This window comes from Doryrhamphus excisus, linkage group LG11 (assembly GCF_037039965.1).
Source record: "Doryrhamphus excisus strain RoL-2023G ecotype Guam linkage group LG11, RoL_Dexc_Guam_v1.1, whole genome shotgun sequence".
In the NCBI taxonomy this organism is placed as follows: Eukaryota; Metazoa; Chordata; class Actinopteri; order Syngnathiformes; family Syngnathidae; genus Doryrhamphus; species Doryrhamphus excisus.
The window spans coordinates 3,556,463-3,581,385 of NC_136367.1; the positions used below are offsets into that span (position 1 = coordinate 3,556,463).

General features: G+C 39.3%; 1 protein-coding gene across 3 annotated transcripts in view; it reads left to right on the plus strand.

Moving 5' to 3' along the window:
* Window positions 1-24,923, plus strand: part of LOC131136925 (forkhead box protein N3-like) — a 90,106-nt gene that overhangs the window by 25,669 nt on the left and 39,514 nt on the right. For all 3 annotated transcript variants that reach the window (XM_078794520.1, XM_058085546.2, XM_058084695.2), the window contains one exon: window positions 13,717-14,316. In XM_078794520.1, the coding sequence (XP_078650646.1) occupies window positions 13,735-14,316 (582 nt within the window). In that variant the 5' untranslated portion in view covers window positions 13,717-13,734. The remainder of the gene's footprint in view (window positions 1-13,716; window positions 14,317-24,923) is intronic.

A 24,923-nucleotide genomic window follows, 5' to 3' on the forward strand; every position in this document is an offset into this window, starting at 1 on the left:
CTGGTGGCCAGCCAATCACAGGGCACATATAGACAAACAACCATTCACACTCACATTCATACCTATGGACAATTTGGAGTCGCTAATTAACCTAGCATGTTTTTGGAATGTGGGAGGAAACCGGAGTACCCGGAGAAAACCCGGCGAGAACATGCAAACTCCACACAGAGTGTGGAATTGAACCCATGTCTCTTAGCTGTGAGGTCTACGCGTTAACCACTCGACCGCCGTGCAGCCATGATATTGTATAGCGTGCATACCAAAGCGATGCATCACTAATTTTGTTGTTTTCATAGTTGAAAAAAGTTTATCCCAATGACAGCATTGTAAGCTAGCTGATATTAACTCGTTTTTTTTGTGTTATAATGCACAGAAAAGGGAAATAAATATGAGTTCATGTTTCATATAAGGATTGTGAATTATGGGCAAAATTCCCAAGTAAGCGCATTTCCTCTTTTTCACAGCGGCGTATCGTCGTCTGTGAAACATGCCTGCCTTGGAAGCGGGTCGATCAAAAGATAGATGCCACCGGGCACACGTTTTCACGCGTGTATGGTGTCATTTTACCGCCATTAATAAGTTCAGCGTTAATAAACAAAGCGGTAAAGCTGTTTTAAAAGAGGTTGCTGTCTACTTGACAGCCCATTAACCACCGCACCGCCAAGCCGAGTGTATAATTTAGCTTCCAACATTGAGGTTAATTTGCTAAAATAAACAGAATTTGTCATTTAAATTAGTTTTTTTTATTACTCTTTGCTAAATCATTTAAAAAAAAAACATTTGATATAATCAAAATATGACACCAATGGTGTTATTATACTACATTCGCTAATAATACCTTAGTTTAGTGATTGAGGAAGGACGTGAGTGGCTGAGTGAGTGTTTGGAACAGCGACGTGCTGTGTAATTGCCACTGGACTCGCCTGTGTCCTTGCCACAGTAAAAAAAAAAAAAAACAACAAACACTGCACCGTCACACCAGTCACCTTCAAGTGTCCACGTTCTGCTCGGTCTTCATCCTCAAACGAGCCGGGGGTTTGAGCCGTAACTTGACGGCTGCCGAATGCCGATGAATCACAACCGAGCTTATTCTGTGTTTGCCTGACGCAAAATGTCTGTTTGCTTTGTTGGTTAGCCTACTTTGGAACACAGAGACTGTCTGTGTCTGCTTGTGTCGTCTTGAATTATTCACTGGCAAGTATTTGATTTTTTTGTTCCATTGTACACGTTCCATCCGAGGTACTTGAATTAAGTGTTCTTGCAGCAGTGGTCAGTTTTCAGCTAAATTCCTGTGTTCCATTTGGAAATCCGGCGTTAACTATTTTTTGAAAAAATGTGTTATGTACAGATGTTTAGTATTTAATTGTTAAAGATTAGTTGGAATTAGTAATTAAGACATAAAAAAAAGATGATGAAACTAATTATGCACAAACTGCAGTCTCATGGGAAAAGAAATTCTGCAGCAAAACGACCTTATAGCCTCTACAGAACTGTGCACAAATAGGTGACTAAGGACGGGAAAATACACTATATCAAGATTTTTCAAAACGATTTTTCATCGGATGATCGAAAACCCAAAAAAGTAGAGTTTCATTGAGTCGTGGTGCAAAACGACAGTCATTACCATTCTATGGAAACAGAAATGTGCACAAATAGGTGACTAAGGATGGAAAATACACAATATTTATTGTGTATTGATGAGACGATAACAGCATTCGTTATAATTTTGGACATTTGGAAATAGTTCAGACGTAATTAAGACATTAAAAAGATGATGAAATTATGCACAAACTGCAGTCTCATGGGAAAAGAATTTCTGCAGCAAACAACCTTATACCCGCTACAGAACTGTGCACAAATAGGTGACTAAGGACGGAAAATACACGATAAATATTGTGTATTTAATATAACAATTAAATACTAAAGATCTGTACATAACACATTTTTTCAAAAATAGTTAACTCCGGATTTCCAAATGTCCAAAATTATAACGAATGCTGTTATTGTCTCATTTGTCATCATCCCAAATAGGTGACTAAGGACGGAAAATACACGATAAATATCGTGTATTTTCCGTTAAAGATTAGTTGGAATTAGTTCAGACGTAATTAAGACATAAAAAAAAGATGATGAAACTAATTATGCACAAACTGCAGTCTCATGGGAACAGAAATTCTGCAGCAAACGACCTTATAGCCTCTACAGAACTGTGCACAAATAGGTGACTAAGGACGGAAAATACACTATATCGAGATTTTTCAAAACGATTTTTTATAGGATGGTCGAAAACCCAAAAAAGTAGAGTTTCATTGAGTCGTGGTGCAAAACGACAGTCATTACCATTCTATGGAGTGGTATCGAACTCTGCCAGCCAATGACAGTCAATTTTGGACATTTGGAAATAAGGACGGAAAATACACGATATTTATCGTGTGTGAATGGTAATGACTGTCGTTTTGCACCACGACTCAATGAAACTCTACTTTTTTGGGTTTTCGACCATCCTATGAAAAATCGTTTTGAAAAATCTTGATATAGTATATTTTTCGTCCTTAGTCACCTATTTGTGCACCATACTGTAGAGGGTATAAGGTCGTTTGCTGCAGAATTTCTTTTCCCATGAGACTGCAGTTTGTGCATAATTAGTTTCATCATCTTTTTAATTGGTTGGCAGAGTTCGATACCACTCCATAGAATGGTAATGACTGTCGTTTTGCACCACGACTCAATGAAACTCTACTTTTTTGGGTTTTCGACCATCCTGTGAAAAATTGTTTTGAAAAATCTTGATATAGTGTATTTTCCGTCCTTAGTCACCTATTTGTGCACATTTCTGTAGAGGCTATAAGGTCGTTTGCTGCAGAATTTCTTTTCCCATGAGACTGCAGTTTGTGCATAATTAGTTTCATCATCTTTTTAATGTCTTAATTACGTCTGAACTAATTCCAACTAATCTTTTAACAATTAAATACTAAACATCTGTACATAACACATTTTTTCAAAAAATAGTTCACGCTGGATTTCCAAATGTCCAAAAAAAAATTATAACAAATGCTGTTATCGTCTCATTTGTCATCATCCCAATCTGAAAAGCGAAAAGCTGCTAAATGTTCAACTTTTAATGAACAGGATTAATCACCGTACAGATAGACGGACTCAGTCATTTGTTGAGAATGGGACATAATCATTGATTAATTGATTGTTAAGGAATAATGTTGAATGTGTGAAATTGATTGCGGTTTAATTACGTCACGATGCAACTGAGGCAAAAATGGAGTCTGCTACTTGGCTGCGATCAGCAAAAGAAGAACATGACGTCACCAATGGGAATCTATGCAGACCTCCACTTTGGCAGTATAATACCGGCATTGGAGAAACGACTTGTTTCCTCTTAAAAATGGTATTACAAAATCATGAATCGATCAGAGGTTATCAATCTTTATGCTCAAAAACTCTTGGATATGGTGTGTATCAACTTTATTGGGACCGCAAAGAATGCCAACATGGGTGATTCCACTTTGACTGTCATTGGCTGGCAGAGTTCGATACCACTCCATAGAATGGTAATGACTGTCGTTTTGCACCACAACTCAATGAAACCCATTATGTCCCATTATACCCATTATGGCATTGTATGGTCATATCACCTCGTACTTTGGTAGGTGCCAAAAAAATAAATTAAATATTTTTTTATTTTTTAAATAAAAATAAATTAATTAAAATACTAAAATAATATATTAAATAATATAAATATAAATAAAATATAATATGAATAATATATTTTTTACTGAAAAAAAATTAAAAAATTTAACTATATTAGGAAAGCAGGAAGTGAACAAATGTAACAGTCACTGATTGTAAAAGTACCAGATGGAGGGGTAGGATTTAATAAGCTCCTTTTTGGACATGTGGAACTGTGAACTGATTATGTGATGCGTTCAATTGTAATCTGATGCGTGTTCAAATGAAATAAAACCAAAATAAATTAAAAATAAAAAATACGGCCTTTTAAAATGTACATAAAAAAACCCCAGCAGAAATGTTTTCTAAAACCTTTGCTGAACAGTATTCGCCATAACTGTTTCAAGGATCAAGTCTTCTTCGTTTGTGTATAAAATCAGTAAAAGTGCTGTGAAATCGATTTCCCGTCTGGTCACTACAACATCACATTAGACTGTCTTCCAGCACTGTTGCCTGTTTGATTACGGTAGTGAAGATATTCTTGCACTCTCTCTGTTAAGACCGGTGCATTTGCTCTCTAGTGTATTTCTGTCCTTTGCTCAGACTAAACCAGCAGTTAAAAAAAAAAAAGACAAACCTCAGAATGCATGTCTGCATTTTTGTGTCTCTTTTTGTGTACATTTGGGACGGTGGTTGGTTGCCAGGCAGCAAAGAGCAGCAGCAACCCCGGATCGAGATGGAGGATGGGGGGCGGGGGGGTTAGCAGCAGTCCCCCAGGGGGGGGACACCATGACCACCTGACCTCTATTCCATAACTCTTTGCTACCGTGCATGACATGAAGGAAGACACAAACAGACTTTCCAGGATGAGATTGGTCTTGCTATAAAGCCCAGTGGAAACAGGAAATGCGATGTTGGGGAGGGGGGGGGTTGACAGTCCAAGGGATGAAAATGGACACCATAACAAGGTTTCTTTTCCTTGTTGACATATGTAGCAGAAGTTATTATATTTCAGACTTCGAAATTTTTCAATTTTCTCCTTCTGATCGCTTTGCCCCCCCGACCCCCCCACCCCCACATTCCATCCATCCTGACTATGTGCAGGAGTGATAAAGGTCGTCTTTTGTCATCAAAAAGTCCAGATTAGTTTTGCCTCGGTGCATCTGACGCCGCTTTATCACTGCGGCCAGAGTGAGCCTGCAAGGTTCAGCTAACCCCTTTTTTTTTTTTTTTTTGCAAAGGAATACCATTTTTTTTTCTACTATCTCCTACAATGTTAGCGTTACGACATCATTGTACGGCGGGGAGGGTTATTTTATTTTAGCAGCCGGCTTTATTTGGCTGTGTCGTGAAAAGGCTGACAGTAAAAGTGAGAAGCGGGGCGGATGTGACATGCAACATATGTCATGAGCCGGGGATCAAACTGACAAAGTTGTAATAGTTGTTTCAGTCCGCTGAGGGCCCCCCGCCCCCCGGAATCAAGCATAAACGCAGCGCTGACAGCATGTCATAAGCCTATATTGGTTTTATTTTAATATTCCTTCACTGATGTGATATTGGCGGGTATGTTCAGGGGGGGGTCTGTAACTTGATAACCGGGGGATTTGTCAGGAAGTTCTGTGAATATAACAGCAGACAGGGAGCAGACACGGTATCCGTATCCACGATATGAAGTACAGTAAACCTCGGATATATCGGACTCGGATATATATCGGAAATTTGCTCACAACGGACAGATAAAAAAAAAAAAACGATTTTTCCGTAATGCATTTCCAATAAAAATTCATTGCATATATCGGATTTTTTATAACGGATTTCGCCTATTTCGGACAAAATCTCCAGTCCCGTTTCAATGCATTTCCATTAAATTTCCATCGCATATATCAGATGGCCGCATCGTGGCGCTCCGATTCGCCGAAACGTGAAAGGCCGGGTCCAGGTACATTGGAAACATAGTCAAGTAAGTGCCTTTTTAGAACGGATAAAATCCGATTTACGCATATACCGGATATAAATCCGATATATGCGTAAAACTGACATTTTCCGGTATACACATATAACGGATTTCGCTTATATCGGACAAAACCAGTAGGAACAATTGAATCCGATATAGTATCCAACGTTTACTGTACATTACAGAAACGTTTTTTTTTTTTTTACTGGCGTCGGCGTGCAAAACATTCCCAACAAGCCGACAGGGAATGAAAGATCTTTCCGAGGATTACGTAAAAATGTAACATGCGATTTAGTCTAGTATTGGCGAGAAACAGCAACACATTGTAAGATGATTACACCGTCAATTAGAGAAGGGGAATTAGTCAACATCATCTCGAACCTCAGAGGAGTTTGTTAACCCCCCAACACCCCCCCCCCACTTTTTTTTGTGTACACTCTGACGGTCACAAAGGCTGCAGAAAACACATTTTCTGTTTACTTACTCAGTCATATCCAAAAGCTAGGCCTCATATCATTAAGATTTAATGGTTGAAAAGAATGTTGATTAAAAAAAAAAAATCTGTACTTGAGTAATTGCAATTTGTTCCAGTTAGCTATTTGGAAAAAAAAAAAAAAAATCTATTTTAGGCTTTTTTCCCGTATGAGTTCAACTAAGCAAATTTAGAGTTTGTTATTGAGTCAGTGTGCAAACTCATTCAGTCAAGAATGAGCACGGTCATCCGAATCCTGGTGTGCACCAAATAAGCAGGAAGAGACCGACTTAGTGATGGATCTTAGTCGAACCAGCATGAAGAAATGACAAATATTGAAAAAAAAAGGACATTTTTATTATATTTGAGAAGCTTTTTGTAAGAATTTAAGTTGGTTAATATTGCAAAATATAAAAACAACCACTGTATTTAACCCCTTTATTGCACAGCTTTTGGTCCTATGACAACAAATACCGACGTGAACCGCAGTTTTATTTTTGACCTAAACCATTTTTTTGTGTCATATTAGAAAGCGCTAGCGGACTAGTCCAAGGCTGGGTTTTGGACTTTGCAGTGTTGCTGCTGCTCAGTGGACTCTATCTGAGGACTGGAATGGACTGCTTGTATCGATTAGAGCAGGGGTCTCAAACACGCGGCCTGCGGGCCAAATGTGGCCCGCAGGACACGAGTTTGAGGCCCCTGTCTTGATAGGCCTGGGCCGTTTTTCCAAAAAAAAAAAAACGCATTTATTAAAAACAAATTTATTTATTTTTTTAAAAACAAAAAATTTTTAAAAACTTTGCTTCTCAAATATCTTACTTTTTATTTTTCTACACAAAATAAGATGAAAAATAAATAAACAAATCAAGAATAAAGAAAACCAATCAATCAGTAATTAATAAATATAATAATAATTATAATAATAAAACGGCAAATAATAAAAACTTAAGAAACCACATATAGTTGGTGGGTAGACAAATTATTTTTTTTCTGATTAAAATTAACAAATCATTATTAGAGCCCTGTAGACATGACAAAACACGACTATAGTCACATTTATACTCTTTTTATTTACAACATATTGCGCAACTGCAGGGTCTTGAGACACATGCTAACTCGCAAACTAGAGAGCTAGCGACCTAAACGGTAGCCTTCAAGTTATTTCCTATAAACTTAAATAACCAAAAACTTACCACTTCCACACGGATAGGGAGGATAACTATTAACAGTTATTTAACCTTTAACATGAACATTAATCAATCGTAATAATTTTTTCTGGGTACATGATACCATACAGCATCCATATCAAACTTGCGCGGGCCGCACTGACATTAAACTTTCATATCAAGGCGGGGGCCTCAAACTAGTGTCCTGCGGGCCACATTTGGCTCCAGCATACCCTTATGGCCCTAGTAAGGATAAACAGCATAGAAAATGAATGGATTTTACACAATGTCCCCCTGAGACAGAGGCAATGATCTTCAGTATAATCCAACATATTGTTATTAATGTGAAAATATGATCCTTTGCAGCAAATTGACATTCAAACAGGACATGAAAACCAGTATTTGTGTTCCACTCAAGCGAGGCCCTTTTCTAAATTCGTCACTGGTGTCTCTTACCAGTCTTTTGGAATCTGTATTCATGGCAGTGTTGGAATAATCTCAGCCACCAACTGCTCCACAATGTAGTCTCAAAAAAAAAAAAAAAAAAAAAAAAAAAAGTCATTTATTCTAATTGAATAGTCTCTTTCGAGGTGTGTGTGTGTGTGTGTGTGTGTGTGTGTGTGTTATCAGGTTAGAAAGTGCAAACAGAGTTAAGGTAGCGCCAGGCTCACGGACCTCGCAGATTAGACCTTTCTATATACCGCATTGGTATGCACAGGATTTACCGCCGTGCAATACTTAGCGAGATAATCAGCGAGTGTACTTGTGTCCTGTGCGTACACACACACACACACACACACAAAAAACACACACACATACTAAGCCAAAATGCGGACATGCCAAACAGAGATGAACACAAATCAAAACAAGGCATGCAAACACAAAAGAGATCTAGAGAATGAAGAAAACAGAGAGAATGGCACAGTCCCATCTGTCAAACAAATGTGAGGATGATTACACACACACACACACACACATAAACACACATACACACACATTGCGCAGGCATCATTTAGTCTGAACTTGAGCGATATCTGCCTTTGTCCTTTAGCAGTTGGTCTTGAGGGGGCTGCTGTTGGAGTTGCATGAAAGTTTGTTTAGAGCTGAGCAAGTGTGTTAAGCTTTATGAGAACCCACGGGAGACATGATGGCACACACACACACACACACACACACACACACACATGCTCGCTCGCTCGCTCGCTCGCTCAGGCACGTGGCTCGGGCGGCAGCTCGCGCTGGCCCCAACCAACAGTGAGGAGTTTGTTGTCATAGCAACAGTAAAATGAGATGACTTTACTGTCAGCCGTAATGTTTCATGGCCCCCTTGCCGCTATGGCAACATAACAAGGAGGAGGGGGAAAAAAAAAAAAAAGATGGAGATGGAGAAAACCGGAGCATGAGATCTGTCTCTGCATTCCGACGGACTGCTTCCCGGGATCAATGTCGCCGAGATGCCCTTGCACGGACACACCGATGACGGGCATGTCAGATGTAAAAATGCACTAAGAAAGAAAGACACGGTGTCGAGTACACACACTTAAAAAGTCCGTGTCCGTCGTTTCCGGTGTTTCCTTTTTTTTTTCTCTCTCTTTTTTTCTTTTTTTTTTCTTTTCTTCTTTTTTCTTTCTTTTTTTCTTCTTTTTCTTTTTTCTTTTTATCCTTGTTCTTTCTCTTTTTCATTTTTTTCTCTTTTTTTCATTTTTTTTTCTTTTTTTCTTTCTTTTTTCTTTATTTTCTTTTTATCCTTGTTCTTTCTCTTTTTCATTTTTTTCTCTTTTTTATTTTTTTTCTTTTCTTCTTTTTTCCTTTTTTTCTTTTTTATCCTTGTTCTTTCTTTTTTTCATTTTTTTCTCTTTTTTTCTGTTTGAGCACACACACTTAAAGTCAGTGTCCGTTGTTTCCTTTTTTTCCTCTCTTTTTTTTCTTTTTTTAATTTTCTTCTTTTTTCTTCCTTTTCTGTTTGAGCACACACACTTAAAAAGTCAGTGTCCATTGTTTCCGTTGTTTCCTTTTTTTCTCTCTTTTTTTTCTTTTTTTTCTTTTTTTCTTTTTTCTTTTTATCCTTGTTCTTTCTTTTTTTCATTTTTTTTCTCTTTTTTTTCTTTTTGAGCACACACTTCTTTTTTTCTTCTTTTTCTTTTTATCCTTGTTCTTTCTCTTTTTCATTTTTTTCTCTTTTTTCATTTTTTTCTCCTTTTTTTCTTCTTTTTATCCTTGTTCTTTCTTTTTTTCATTTTTTTTCTCTTTTTTTTCTTTTTGAGCACACACTTAAAAAGTCAGTGTCCGTCGTTTCCGGGGTTTCCTTTTTTTTGTTCCTCTTTTTTTTCTTTTCTTCTTTTTTCTTTCTTTTTTTCTTTTTCTTTTTTTCTTTTAATCCTTGTTCTTTCTCTTTTTCATTTTTTTTCTGTTTTTGTTTCTTTTTTCCTTTGTTCTTTTTTCCTTTCTTTTTTTCTTCTTTTTTTCTTTTTATCCTTGTTTTTTCTCTCTTTCATTTTTTTCTTTTCTTTTTTTTCTTTCTTTTTTCTTCTTTTTCTTTTTTTTCTTTTTATCCTTGTTCTTTCTCTTTTTCATTTTTTCATTTTTTTTCCTCTTTTCCGGCGTTCCCAGCGTTCACGTTCGTAGTCACTGTGGCAATTTGAATTCATTACACTCAGCGTCAATATTGGCGCAACAACGCACCCACTCAGACAGGTACAGCTTGTTGAATGAGCGTGTTGCTGTCGGAAAGTGTGAGAAGATGGAGCAAAGGGATGATCAAAGCCATCCGGCTCGCTGGCGTTTCCCTTCGCCGAGCGGGAGAGCCAGCTGGAGCGACTATAGGCTCCACGCCGATATACGCGGGGAAGCGGCGATACGTGACAATTCTATATTTAGCCTCGTCGTTCCTTCCGCTACATCCCATCATCAACGGCGTTAAGAAGAACTATCAGCACGGTTTTAGGAAATTGAAAGCGAAAGACGAGCCTCGATAGACCGTGTTGTTTCTCTTTGTTGCCATGGTGACGCGGTAGTCTGAAGCTTGCAGCGAGCTTGACAGTTGTCACGGCACAGTCGGTTGCCACGGGTGACAGCTGTCCGTCAATCACGCAGAGTGAGGGGACAGATCGGCAGATGATCACCTTGGATTAGAGAGCGATCGCACCACGCAGGGGCCAGCCAGAACATATCTGGACTTAATCCCTGCTCTCTGATGTGTGTAGCAGTGCAACAACGCTTGGTCCCCTGCTGGTTTCATGAGTTGTGCTATGTTGTGTATTTGCCAAAATATGTGTGTAAATATGCAAATTTATATTGTGCTCACAGTTGTGTGTGTGTAGTAGATCCCATTTTTTTTTTTTTACAGGAGTTTTTAACGTTCCAACCCGACTAGCGAAGGGCGAAATGTCTCTTTTCGGCTCGTTTCACCCATCCAAATCTTCATATTGACATTTTTCTCTGATTTCAGATCAACATTTGCAATAAAGGCCACTATTCGGAACACTCCCATTCCCTCTGCAATTGCCATTGTTCACTCATGAATCAGAATCAGAATCAGAAATGGTTTTATCGCCAGGTATGATCAAAAACATACTAGGAAATTTGTTTTGGTGAAGTAGTTGCAGACACATTTATTAAAAAATGAAAATACAAAAATATACAGAATACAGTATAAAGATATGTACACAGTCTGTTTTTTGTTTGTTATTCCGGAAGTGCAGTCTGATTGTTTTTTCCAAAGAGTCCAAACTGAGCGTTAATGTAACGCATACATATATAGAGTGACACCATTTATGACCAGCATTTATGAAATTTATGAAACAGATATCTACGAGAACAATACTATACAGTAAACCTCGGATATATCGGAAATTCGCTCACAACGGACAGATAAAAAAAGAACCGATTTTTCTGTAATGCATTTCTAATAAAAATTTATTGCATATATCGGATTTTTTATAATGGATTTCGCTTATTTCGGACAAAATCTCCAGTCCCGTTCAAATGCATTTCCATTAAATTTCCCTCGCATATATCGGATGGCCGCATCGTGGCGCTCCGATTCGCCGAATCGTGACAGGCCGCTATACGACGTCATTTGCAGCGTTGCCTGCACGATTTATATTCACGTTTATTATTCAGATTTAGGACAAATATAAAAGTGAGTGACGTCAATAATACTAGCACAGCAGTGAATGAGATCTTAACCTCACTATTGGAAATAACGTAGGCCTGACGGGCGTAACAGGGCCTAGCTTAATTAACAATTTGTTATGCTCAGAGTCCAATAAAGTTAAATTCTCATTACCTTACGTCTCTTTTCATTGCCCAGTCCAGGTACATTGGAAACATAGTCAAGGAAGTGCCTTTTTATAATGGATAAAATCCGATTTACGCATACACCGGATATAAATCCGATATACAGTAAAGTCTCGTTATGTCGATATCGGTTATAACGAATTACTGCTTATTACGATACTATTTTCATTTCCCGGCAAATTTCTAGTCTTTTATGATATAATTAGTCCCGTTAGTACGATACCCGGCTATTATGATAATCCGGTTACTACGATGCCCTTTTCATCTCCCGCCAGCCAATTTGGTCTGCTTATATCGATACAAAAGCAGCTTAAATCAATCTTTGCTTAAGGATTTCAATACCAAAAAAGAACACGGCGAACGGCTGCTTCCAGTCAACTTTATTTTTCACACTTCCACCACCAGAGCGCAGCACACACACCGATTCCCGCACTTCCTGGTTCACAGGTCATGCTCAACCCGCCCCTACATAGTTGGCCAAACACATGCCTGCAACAGAAGAACCGACTGACATAGCATACACACCTATTCCAACGAAGACACAAGCGTACAAATACATGTATTTAATTGTGTTGTATTCAGATATCTTTTTATCGCTTGCAATAATCACTGTTTTTCATATGTACATGCTGGCGTTCGTTGGTTCTTCTGTTTCTGCTCGACATTGTTCTATACCAGGGGTCGGGAACCTTTTTGGCGAAGAGAGCCATGAAGGCCAGATATTTTAAAATGTGTATCTGTGAGAGCCATATACATTTTTTTAAACATTGAATGCAATAAAATGTGTGCATTTTTATGTAAGACCAACAGTTTTAGATAATGGGCTCTAATTACGTAGACCAGGCACACTACCCCACGCCAATGGGGTGTGGCCAGCACACTTTCGTGAGCAGCGCAGTGTCTAATAATAAATCAAATACTTGTTGCCATTAATACAACTTCTGCTGCTGCATAGTTTTGCACCGTACTCCGTAGACGTATTTCATTCTTTTGGCCATCTTCGTCAGAAGGCTTGGTTCTGCAGCTTTAGCTATTTGACTAAAGGAGGAAAGTTTACATTTACATGTTTTTTTGTAATAATCAAGTTTTGGTGTTTGACCTGGAAAATATCATCAGGAAAGATAGATATGGTTGGCCATATTGCAGCAAAATATAGATGGACGAATTAAAATGCATGAGAAAGTTGTTGATTTTAAATATTATTTTTAACAGTCATTTCTGTGATGGTTTACTTTAAAATGTTAGCAAAAATGGATTTTTATTGTGGTAAGAAATGCTTGAGAGCCAGATACAGTCATCAAAAGAGCCCTACCTGGCTCCCGAGCCATAGGTTCCCTACCTCTGTTCTATACTATAGAACAATGTTGAGTGCATTATTGCCCACTTTTAATGCAGTTCGGCGCAGGATCGGATATATCGACAGTCCGGTTATATCGATATTTTTTCCGACTCCTGACAATATCGATATAACGAGACTTTACTGTATGCGTAAAAGTGACATTTTCGTGTACACGCATATTACGGATTTCGCTTATATCGGACAAAACCAGTGGGAACAATTGAATCCGATATATCCGAGGTTTACTGTACTACTATAAACAGTTTCAGTGATGACTCATATGCAAATACCACTCAGTCATAAGGAATGTGGTTCTACTTTGAAAAGCTGACCCGGATAAAGCGACATCACGCTATACTGTTGAGAGAATATAATCCAGCAACTATTAGGCTTTTAACAGAATACTTATATTGTGACTGCACCCTCATGTAATGTCAATACCTCGGTGGTATGGCCGTAATTGGCTGCTCGCCGTTACAGGGCAGCTTTCTTCCACCAGTGAAGCACTAAATTTGCCATCCCAGTGAGAAATGGATAAAAAGCCTCTGAGAAAAAAAATGATGATGAACGCTGTTTTTCCTCACATCTCAGCCTAGCCTAATTGGAAACGTGGTTAAAAGAGCGTTGTTTGCTTCTACCCTTTTGGCCTTCAAGAAAAACGAGTAAGACAAATGAATAAATAACACAAGCTGACCTTGTTTTTTTGTTTTTTTTTTCTCCTTCATTTGTCCTTGTCTTCTTTGCCTCCTCTTTTAAAAATCCAAACAAATCCTCTCTAACTCATTTCTGTTTTCTCGTTGTACAGGTGTGAGCCCCGGGCTGGATGGGACCCACCATGCCCCCCAGTAAGAAGGCTCAGAGCCCCAGTAGTGGAGCCAGCGCCTCGCAAGGCATGAGTCCGCCGTACCGACAAGGCGACGCTGCAACCGCGGCATCAGAAGCCGAAGCGGCCGACCTCTCCTTGTCTTTATCAGCTTCCTTCTCCAAAGCCGAAGACGAGGAACTCACAAGTCTTTCCTGGCTCCACGAGAGCACCGACCTCCTCAACAGCTTCAGCCACTCCGGGTTACGTAGCGTTTCCCCCTTGCTGGACCCCGACGGACAGCACCCCCGTTCGCCTTCTTCCTCGTCGCCATGCCCGGACGACCCCTTATTGGGCGATGCACACTCGGCGTATGACTTGGCGGCAGGGGCCAACAGGAAACCGCCGTATTCTTTCAGCTGTTTGATCTTTATGGCGATTGAGGATGCGCCAAACAAGCGGCTGCCGGTAAAAGACATCTACGGATGGATCCTGGAGCATTTTCCCTACTTTGCAAGCGCCCCCACGGGATGGAAGAACTCGGTGCGCCACAATCTGTCGCTAAACAAGTGCTTCAAGAAGGTGGATAAAGACCGCAGCCAGGTAATTACAGCAGCAGTGTTGTCTCTGCATTAACCTGTCTATGATTATCCATTGTTCATACAAATTTTACATATCTGGCGATCTTAGAAATCATTTGATTTGGGTGATGGTCTTTTTTTTAATAATAATAATAATAATACATTTTATTTATAGGCGCCTTTCAGGACACTCAAGGTCACCATTCATTCATTCATTTTCTACCGCTTATCCTCACGGGGGTGCTGGAGCCTATCCCAGCTGTCTTCGGGCGAGAGGCAGGGTACACCCTGGACTGGTCGCCAGTCAGCCAATCACAGGGCACATATAGACAAACAACCATTCACACTCACATTCATACCTATGGACAATTTGGAGTCGCTAATTAACCTAGCATGTTTTTGGAATGTGGGAGGAAACCGGAGTACCCGGAGAAAACCCACGCAGGGTGGAATTGAACCCTGGTCTCCTAGCTGTGAGGTCTGCGTGCTAACCACTCGACCGCTGTGCCGCCAGGTCACCATTCATTCATTCATTTTCTACCATTTATCCTCACGAGGGTCGCTGGGGGGTGGGGTGCTGGAGCCTATCCCAGCTGTCTTCGGGCGAGAGGCGGCGTACACCCTGGACTGGTCGCCAACCAATCACAGGGCACATACGTATAGACAAACAACCATTCACACTCACAGCAGTAAGGTCTGTGCGCTAACCACTCGACCGCCGTGCAGCCGAGTTGTTGAAATAAAACACGGTTAAAATTACACACATATTCACACTCACATTCATACTTTTGCTTCTCAGCACACTAAACTATGGTGTGTTCAAGGACCGCCTAACAACGTGCAAAATTAAAAAACATTATCAGTGAAATGTGAAAATTGTAAATACGTAGTTCATTCATTCATTCATTCATTTTCTACCGCTTTTCCTCACGAGGGTTGCGGGGGGTGCTAGAGCCTATCCCAGCTGTCTTCAAGCGAGAGGCGGGGTACACCCTGGACTGGTGGCCAGCCAATCACAAGGCACATATAGACAAACAACCATTCACACTCACATTCATACCTATGGATAATTTGGAAACGGGAGTAGCATCATTGTGGCATCGTTGTTTAGACATTTTGTTTTTTCTTTTTTTCTATCCCCTCCTGCTCCGGTCTGACCACTCCAAATTTGCAAAACAACAAAACATCTTTCATTCATTAATTCATTTTCTACCGCTTATCCTTACAAGGGTTGCGGGGGGTACACCCTGGACTGGTGGCCAGCCAATCACAGGGCACATATAGACAAACAACCATTCACACTCACATTCATACCTATGGATAATTTGGAGTCATGCTAATTAACCGAGCATTTTTTGGAATGTGGGAGGAAACTGAATAAATGAATTAGTTAATCTAATTTGAAAATGAGTTGAGATGACTTGGTTTACATTGTTGATACAACCAAAATATTTGGTTATTTGACCTAAAAAAAATGAAGTCCCCTCAACAAATCAATAAGTCACGTGAACTTGGTCTTTTAAGTTGGAGAAACTTAAGTTATGTGTTGAAATGACCCAAAAGTCACGCACAGGTTAAATATCCACTTTTGCCCGTAACGTGTAGCCGTAACTTAACATCACAGGCAAACGGTTATCAGCGGTTTTGCCGGCATATCCGACTTGAAGTCAAACATATTTGGTATTTTGTCTTCAGCTGTACCAGATTCGACCCTATCAATACTTGATGATCTCTATCTCGCTTTCTTAGTTCTCTTTCACTCTAACGTTTCCCTTGTGGGAACCGCATTTCGCTTTTGATTTAAGTCTCGATATCGTCTTTTTTTTTTTTTTATATACGGGTTTTCCTCTCATTCAGATTTTAACTCCATTAAAAGACTCAGGGTAAACGGGGGAATGAATCCCTTCACTCAATTAGTGCTAAATTAATACTGGAGGATTTAATAACACAGACGGTAGCGGTTTTAAGATTTCATCAGGCCTGGGGGGGGGGGTGTCGGTGTGGGGGGGGGCAAACAGCAAAGATCAATGGTTTGCTTTGCATGTTGAGCCGGTTGAGATAATACAGTGGCGGCTTTTCCTTGACCATCGTATGAACTGCTGTGCTTCTTTTGAGTAAGAATGAAAAGGGTGAAGAAAACGCAGCATTCGTGCGCACGTGTGTGTGTGTGTGTGTGTGTTCGTGCACGCTCCCTCACGCTATGCTGTCATCTGGCCCTTGACTGCACAAGGGCACAGAGTTCTTTTGTATACATATCTCCATAGTAACAAGGTTGCAGTTGACATCAAAGTATGCTTTTGCTGTAGCAACGGGGGGAAAACCGATTTGGCCTCTCGGGCGTGCGTGTGAAAAAATATGCGAATGTGTGCGTGTAAGCTACATTTAGAGTGGATGTCCTCGTGCACGCTTCTGTATTAAATGTGTGTATGCGTGGATAAGTGTGCATGTGGCGCACCGCGTGTAGAGGAGATTTTGGCAAGGACATCCAGCCTTGTCTTCCTGTCAGTGCACACTGTTCAAGACAGGACACTAATTAACCCTTCAAACCTATTCCCCCTCTCTTTTGCACGCACACACACTTTCCAATCATACACACACACACACACACATACACGGCATGTCAGACGCACAAACAAACAGGCGCACGGGCATAATGCAAACTCAGGAGCACGCATGCATGCATAAAAGGACTCTCTCGCACGTGCTCGAGCACCCGTGTCTGTGAAGAAATGAGGGCACATCTCTGCAGACTCCGACTCTACCTGGCAAGTATTGCACTTTATTTGAAGCTGCAATTACAGAATCTCTGTAATTTCCGTCTGACTCTGCCACTCAAAGCTTTTCACCGCTTTTTTTTTTTTTTTCTGTATTCTTCTCCCATTACCTGTTTATGTCTTTTTGAAACTGACTATACAGCATTAGTGTCATGTTACCGAGTAGAAATATTGTATTTTTTTTTTTAGAGGTAGTTTTTTATTAAGCAGCAGCGAGGTTAAATGTGCCTCAGTGTGAACACACCAAATCATATTTCCATCAAATTGTGGAGGTGCAGATTAATATGACAGTGGCCTATTTGTTCCAGTGACTGTATTTCTGGGTCATATCCAGGCAGATGACAAGATGGGGACTAGTTTTAGAATAAGCCTAGTGCTCTATGTGCCCATGTGTGTGTCAGTAATAGTGTGTGTGTGTGTGTGTGTGTGTGTGGAAGGGCAAGCTTGTGTGAGAACTAGAAGAGAAGGCCCAAGGTTGCCATGGCTTTGTTTACAAACAGAATTCCTCACTTTGCACAATAACATGCACTAATGACAATCGCTGTCCTCGGACTTCTGGGTCAGTGGATCAGTATTGTGATAACATTGCGAATCTCCAAGGTCAAATGCAATCCATTCCAACCTCTGATTGTAAAAAAATATATATATAATGTGAAAATAATGTACTAATATGCCACTGTAAACATAGACTTTCTTTATTGTCATTGCACAATAGGCTCTTGTGTAATAATAAATAATAATGTGGAGAATAAATAGATGACATCAAATATGAACAATGTACAGCTTAAACAGTAATTTGTACAAATCATTTAAATAATTTAAAATAAATAATAATAATAGTTTTGCGTGTGCATGTGGGCAGGTAGAGGGGCTTATTTTTTTAATTTATTTTTTTTTTTTCCAAAATGGCGGCGCCCTGTAAGGCTTCGGCTGCTTTGGTTCCCGGTAACACAGACACTTTATTAACAATTTAAACACATTATAATGGGACTATTCTGGAATGGAGCAGTCGATGGCATCAGAATTCTAACCTACCTAACACACCTGGTCTTCCAGAAAATAAGAAAATGTAGCAGGAGGATTCTTTTTAGCAACTTTATTATATTTACTAGGGGTGTCATGAGACAGTTCTTGGTTCTACGAGACAATATTTTAACACATTATTATGGGACTGCCTTGGAATGGAGCAGTCGATGGCATCAGAATTCTACCATACCTAACACACCCGGTCTTCCAGAGAATGAGAAGATGTAGCAGGAGGATTATTTTTAGTGACTTTACTATATTTACTAGAAGTGTCAAGAGACAGTACTTGGTTCTACGAGACAAGATTTTAACACATTATAATGGGACTGTCTTGGAATGGAGCAGGCGATGGCATCAGAATTCTAACCTACCTAACACACCTGGTCTACCAGAGAATAAGAAGATGTAGCAGGATGATTCTTTTTAGCAACTTTATTATATTTACTAGGGGTGTCATGAGACAGTTCTTGGTTCTACGAGACAATATTTTAACACATTATAATGGGACTGTCTTGGAATGGAGCAGTCAATGGCATCAGAATTCTACCATACCTAACACACCTGGTCTTCCAGAGAATAAGAAGATGTAGCAGGAGGATCCTTTTTAGCGACTTTACTATATTTACTAGGGGTGTCATGAGACAGTTCTTGGTTCTACGAGACAAGATTTTAACACATTATAATAGGACTGCCTTGGAATGGAGCAGTCGATGGCATCAGTATTCTACCATACCTAACACACCCGGTCTTCCAGAGAATAAGAAGATGTAGCAGGAGGATTCTTTTTAGCGACTTTATTATATTTACTAGGGGTGTCATGAGACAGTTCTTGGTTCTACGAGACAAGATTTTAACACATTATAATGGGACAGTCTTGGAATGGAGCAGTCGATGGCATCAGAATTCTACCATACCTAACACACCTGGTCTTCCAGAGAATAAGAAGATGTAGCAGGAGGATTATTTTTAGTGACTTTACTATATTTACTAGAAGTGTCAAGAGACAGTTCTTGGTTCTACGAGACAAGATTTTAACACATTATAATGGGACTGTCTTGGAATGGAGCAGTCGATGGCGTCAGAATTCTAACCTACCTAACACACCTGGTCTTCCAGAGAATAAGAAAATGTAGCAGTTTAAAAAGTTTAATATAATATTCAGTCTTCAGTGCAATAATGCTGCATTCACGGTCGTCTCTTTACAGCCGGGTTAGCGGCGTTAGCGCTTCCATTTCATATTCCCCATGACGACAGACGATAAACATGGTTGATATTGTCTTCATACAGCAACCTTTATACCGTCTTTTTTCGCTGTTCACTCCTGCTATGCAGCCTCTCCTCCTCCTTATCTCCGCGAGGATCTGCCATTGCTCCACGTAGTGAAGGGGTGCTCAGTACTAACAGCTGTTCTGCTGAATGCTGAATGTGGCCGTTCAAACTAACCCAAACAATATACTGAATCTGGATTTCGGCTTCCCCTCCACCCCAAGGCCAACCAAGGTCGTGTTGTGAAAACAACTTCCTCCAAGGGACGCTCTGACATTCCATTATTTCTTTGCGGACACCTGTTGTTTGTTTCTCTTCTTTGCGCCCACCATGGACGACTTCATGGCAAGCTCCCTTCGCCGATATATCGATATGTCGCCCGGTCCTAGCTTATACCCAAATTCAGTTGAATTCGAATTAGACGAGGACGTCATTTAGTCCCCTTAGGAAAAGAGTTGCGTTCAGTGTCATTCTAGTTTTGTTTTTGAATGAAGATATGTTGCACAATTCTGATGCATCACACTGCTGGACTGCCTCAAAGGGAACGCTGATTGACCCCCACATTTTTAGTACGGTCGTCATTGTATCAGTCAGAATCTTGGCAAGATGGCTTTGTTAGATTAAAAATCCATGGTCACCCAAATTGTCTGCTTTGCAAGGTTAATACCTTAAAGTTGTTTTATTGTTGATTTATGTGTTTCCCAAAACGGTTTTTGGGGGGTGGTTTGGTTTGATTATAGGTCGTTTGTGTGTCGCTCGCTAAGCATGCATCGCCAAACTGGTATTAAAACTCAAATCCCCGACAACTCTGTCCAGTGCAAACCATTTCTTGCTGTGTTTACCAGACTTAGACTAAAATGAATTTGTCCTTGGCTTGTGTTGCACCCCACATCCAAATTTCAAAAATATAAGCTTCTTTGTGGACATAATAAAGGTGTTAGCTTGTTATGCTGGGCTAAATCATCCATGTTATGCTCCCCCTTGGCTATTTTGCAAATGGAAATAAATACTGGTTTCCAGCTGAAGACACCCCGAGGCAACATTTAAGGTTTAGGTTAAATAGAGCACGTTTTTCAGATGCACTAACTAATATCTTTATACGAGACAAGGCCAGCCATCGTGGGCTGCTGTTTTTAAATTGTGGGGGTGCACAATTTAGCATCTTTCAGTGTTATTATCTTGATTTATTTACTTTTTTTTGCTACTTGCTGCCCACTGAGTTGAATTCATTCATTCATTTTCTACCTCTTTTTCCTCATGAGGGTCGCGCGGGGGGTGCTGGAGCCTATCCCAGCTGTCTTTAGGCGAGAGGCGGGGTACACCCTGGACTGGTCGCCAGCCAATCACAGGGCACATATAGACAAACAACCATTCACACTTACAGCTGTGAGGTTTGTGCGCTAACCAATCGACCGCCGTGCAGCCGAGTTGTTGAAATAAAACACAGTTAAAATGGAATGGACGAGGGTGGAATTGAACCCTGGTCTTCTAGCTGTGAGGCCTGCGCGCTAACCACTCGACCCGGCTGGGGAACAATTTTGACAAAGGCAGCTTTAACCGTCCGTCGTTTTTGTTTGGACGCGTTTCACTGCAGCACACAACTTCCCGTGGCAGAACAGAAGAGAGTTGCCTATTTTGTGGAGGAGCTGTCAATAAAACTGCAAGCAGTTGTAAGCATGCAAACTCCACACAGAGATGGCCGAGGGTGCGATTGAACCCTTGTCTTCTAGCTGTGACGTCTGCACGCTAACCACTTGACCGCCGTGCAGCCTTGGTGGTATAGCGTGCATATCAAGCAATGCATCACTAGTTTAGTTGTTTTCATAGTCGAAAAAAGTTTATCCCAATGACAGCATTGTAGGCTAGCTGATATTAACTGTTTTTTTTGTTATAATGCACAGAAAAGGGAAATAAATATTTATTTATGTTTCACATAAGGATTGTGAATGATGGGCAAATTCCCAAGTAAGTACCCCAAGTATTCCCAAGTTTCCCAAGTAAAGCACATATAGACAAACAACCATTCACACTCACATTCATACCTATGGACACTTTGGAGTCGTCAATTGTTTGGACGCGTTTCACTGCAGCACACAACTTTCCGTGGCAATAAAGTTGGTATGTAAGAGGGTGGGATTGAACTCGGGTCTCCTAGCTGTGAGAACAATTGGAACAATTTCAACAAACGCAGCTCTAACCGTCGTTTTTTGTTTGGACGCGTTTCACCGCAGCACACAACTTTCCGTGGCATTTACTTAGTAAATACCACGATTAAACATAGATAGGATGCAATATGTATAGAATACATGCAGCCCAAAACCACTCCATGCTGATTCATTGATGAGATGTGTGAACTTTCTTGTTCGGTGGTTCTAACAGTTGTAACATTTGAAGCATTGGAGCTTTCAGTGTGTTAAAAAGACACCAAGGGGGGACTTAAAACCCTGCGTGACCCCAGTGAAATTAATTGCGGGTTGATTTTTTTTATATCTTCTTTGGGGGGGGTAGATATACTCGACAAGGCCCGGTGTGAGCCTCACTAACCGACCTCTGTTTAATGATGGTTGCACATTGCAAGTTTACTGTTAATGATTATCACGCTGATGTATGTTCAAGACGTAATTGCTTGTAATTAAGTAACTCGTGCTCGTGATTGACAGTAGCGTCAACATGTTGTACTGGTAGTTTTGGATGCTGTGTGAGCGTCAGGTATTAGTTCCCATTCCTATACTGGAGATACCTGTTTGCCCGCTCTCGTAAAAAACACATTATAGCGAACCTGATCTGCCAGAGAATAACAAGATGGAAGAGCAGGGATCAGTGTTGCCAACTTAGCGACTTTGTTGTATGTTGACGAGTGACAAACGTTGTGAAGAGACTTTTAGAGGTTTTGAAACGGAAGCTTGTGCTGCTCTTCTTAAAAGGGACTGATTAGGATCATTTTCGGTGCTTTTGTATTGAGTTGTGGAGTCAGCTACGCATGATAAGCTTTCTAGATCTTCTAGATTCTGCAGTGCAGGGTGTCAACAGTGCGGCCTGGGGGGCCATTTGCAGCCTGCAGCACATTCTAAAAATATCATTTAAGAAGAAATCTGAAGTAATTTTACAATTATAAAGTCAAAATATTAAGAGAAAACAATGTTGTAATATTAAGTGGAAAAATAACATCATTTTGGTGGCATAAAGTTGGAAATCATAATATTAGGACAAATAAACAAAAAATGTATTAGGTTTTTGAAAAATTGGGTTGTGCAATGGTTTTAAAAGCTACAAGAATCAAAATATAATGAGAATAATAATACAAAGAAAATTGGAATATGTGGAAAATAAAAAAAAAATTAAACAAATTTTAGGGGGAAAAAAGTTGAGAAAAAAAATGATCTTAAGAGAAAAAAGTTGCTAAATTTTGAGAAAAAAATTTAATTTTTATTAACTTTATTATTAAGTTAATAAAATTATCTTCCAGATTCTGCAGCGTTTCCATGGACTTTCCGCTTCCAACCCAAACGATCTGTTTAATTTAAGAAGAAACAACAGCAAACATCTAAAAATCTGGAGTCATTTTACAATTATAAAGTCAAAATATTAAGAGAAAACAATGTTGTAATATTAAGTACAAAAATAACATAATTTTTGGTGGCATAAAGTTGGAAGTTGTAATATTAGGACAAATAAACAAAACAATGAATAAAGTTGTCGTTTTTGAAAAATTGGGTTGTGCGATGGTTATAATGCTACGAGACTCCAAATATTATGAGAATAATAATACAAAGAAAATTGCAATATGTGGAAAATTAAAAAAAAAATTAGGGGGAAAATGTTGAGAGAAAAAAAAAATGATCTTAAGAGAAAAAAGTTGCAATTTTTTGAAAATAAAATCATAATTTCATGAGGAAAAAAAATTTAATTTTCATTAACTTTATTATTAAGTTAATAAAATTATCTTCCAGATTCTGCAGCGTTTCCATGGACAGTCCACTTCCAACCCAAACGGTCTGTTTAATTTAGAAAGAAACAACAGCAAAAATTTAAAAATCTGGAGTCCTTTTACGATTATAAAGTCAAAATATTAAGAGAAAACAATGTTGTAATATTAAGTAGAAAAATAACATAAAGTTGGAGGTCGTAATATTAGGACAAATAAACAAAACAATGAATAAAGTTGTCATTTTTGAAAAATTGGGTTGTGCAGTGGTTATATGCTACGAGAATCAAAATATTATGAAAATAATAATACATAAAAATTGGAATATGTGGAAAAAAAATTAGGGGGAAAATGTTGAGAAAAAAATGATCTAAGAAAAAAAAAGTAGCAATTTTTTTAGAATAAAATCATAATTCCATGAGGGAAAAAAATATAATTTTTATTAACTTTATTATTAGAAGTCATAATATTGTGTGAAAAAGTTTATCAAAAAAGTGGCCGGAGAAAATGATATTATAGAAATAAATTTATAATAATAATATGCTTTGATTGCCCACTCGCAAACTAGAGAGCTAGCGACCTAAACGGTAAACGCCTTCAAGTTATTTCCTTTAAACTTAAATAGCCAAAAACTTACCACTTCCACACGGATAGGGAGGATAACTATTAACAGTTATTTAACCTTTAACATGAACATTAATCAAACGTAATATTTTTTTCTGGGTACATGATACCATACAGCATCCATATCAAACTTGCGCGGGCCGCACTAACATTAAACTTTCATATCAAGGCGGGGGCCTCAAACTAGTGTCCTGCGGGCCACATTTGGCCCGTGGGCCGCGTGTTTGAGACCCCTGATCTAGACAGTGTTTTAGGTCAGGCTGATATGACATTGCTGTTTTTGACCATATTTTTTATGTAAACATCCAGTGTGATATTTAGGTTTAAATCCACCACAGAACCAACCCACACATATGAGTCCTCTTTTCCGTGACTTTTCCGTGAATTACTCATTCCATAACACGGCACGGATTTCCCCATTATTTTGTCGTATTATAACCTCTATTATATTTGACTTATTTAGCTTGAGAATAATCACGTGTTTATATGCCTGAACTCCATCTTTCTTTTATATACTCAATATGTTAATGGATGTATCGACATCCAATACACGGCTGTATAATAATATAATCCTCTGTTTATCTGTACAGGATATATACAGTAAGTAAAGATGGATCCCCGCATTGCGGTGGGTTAATCAGGCTTAAAACCAGCCACCGGTTAATGCTTTTTACACTGCGGATGTCCCACGAATTATAGACATAGTCATAATACTTAAGATTGATAAATCTTTTTTTTCTCATGAAAATGCATCGGACAACAAAGCTTCTTAAACTGATGCCTGGCAAGCACAGAAATCAGGCATAGACTGTGTTGCTTTGCAGCTGGATGGGTGGTGCTGGGATTTTAGAGATGCCAAGAAAAGATATGGATGGATTTCGCTATCGTTTGCAGCAAAAAAAAAAAAAAAGTCACATTTTTCTGTCATAGTGACTGATTTTATATTGTGTGGATTCTGTGCCCACTCAGTGGTGGCATGGACATGAATGCGATTGCTTGTCTGAGTCTATACTT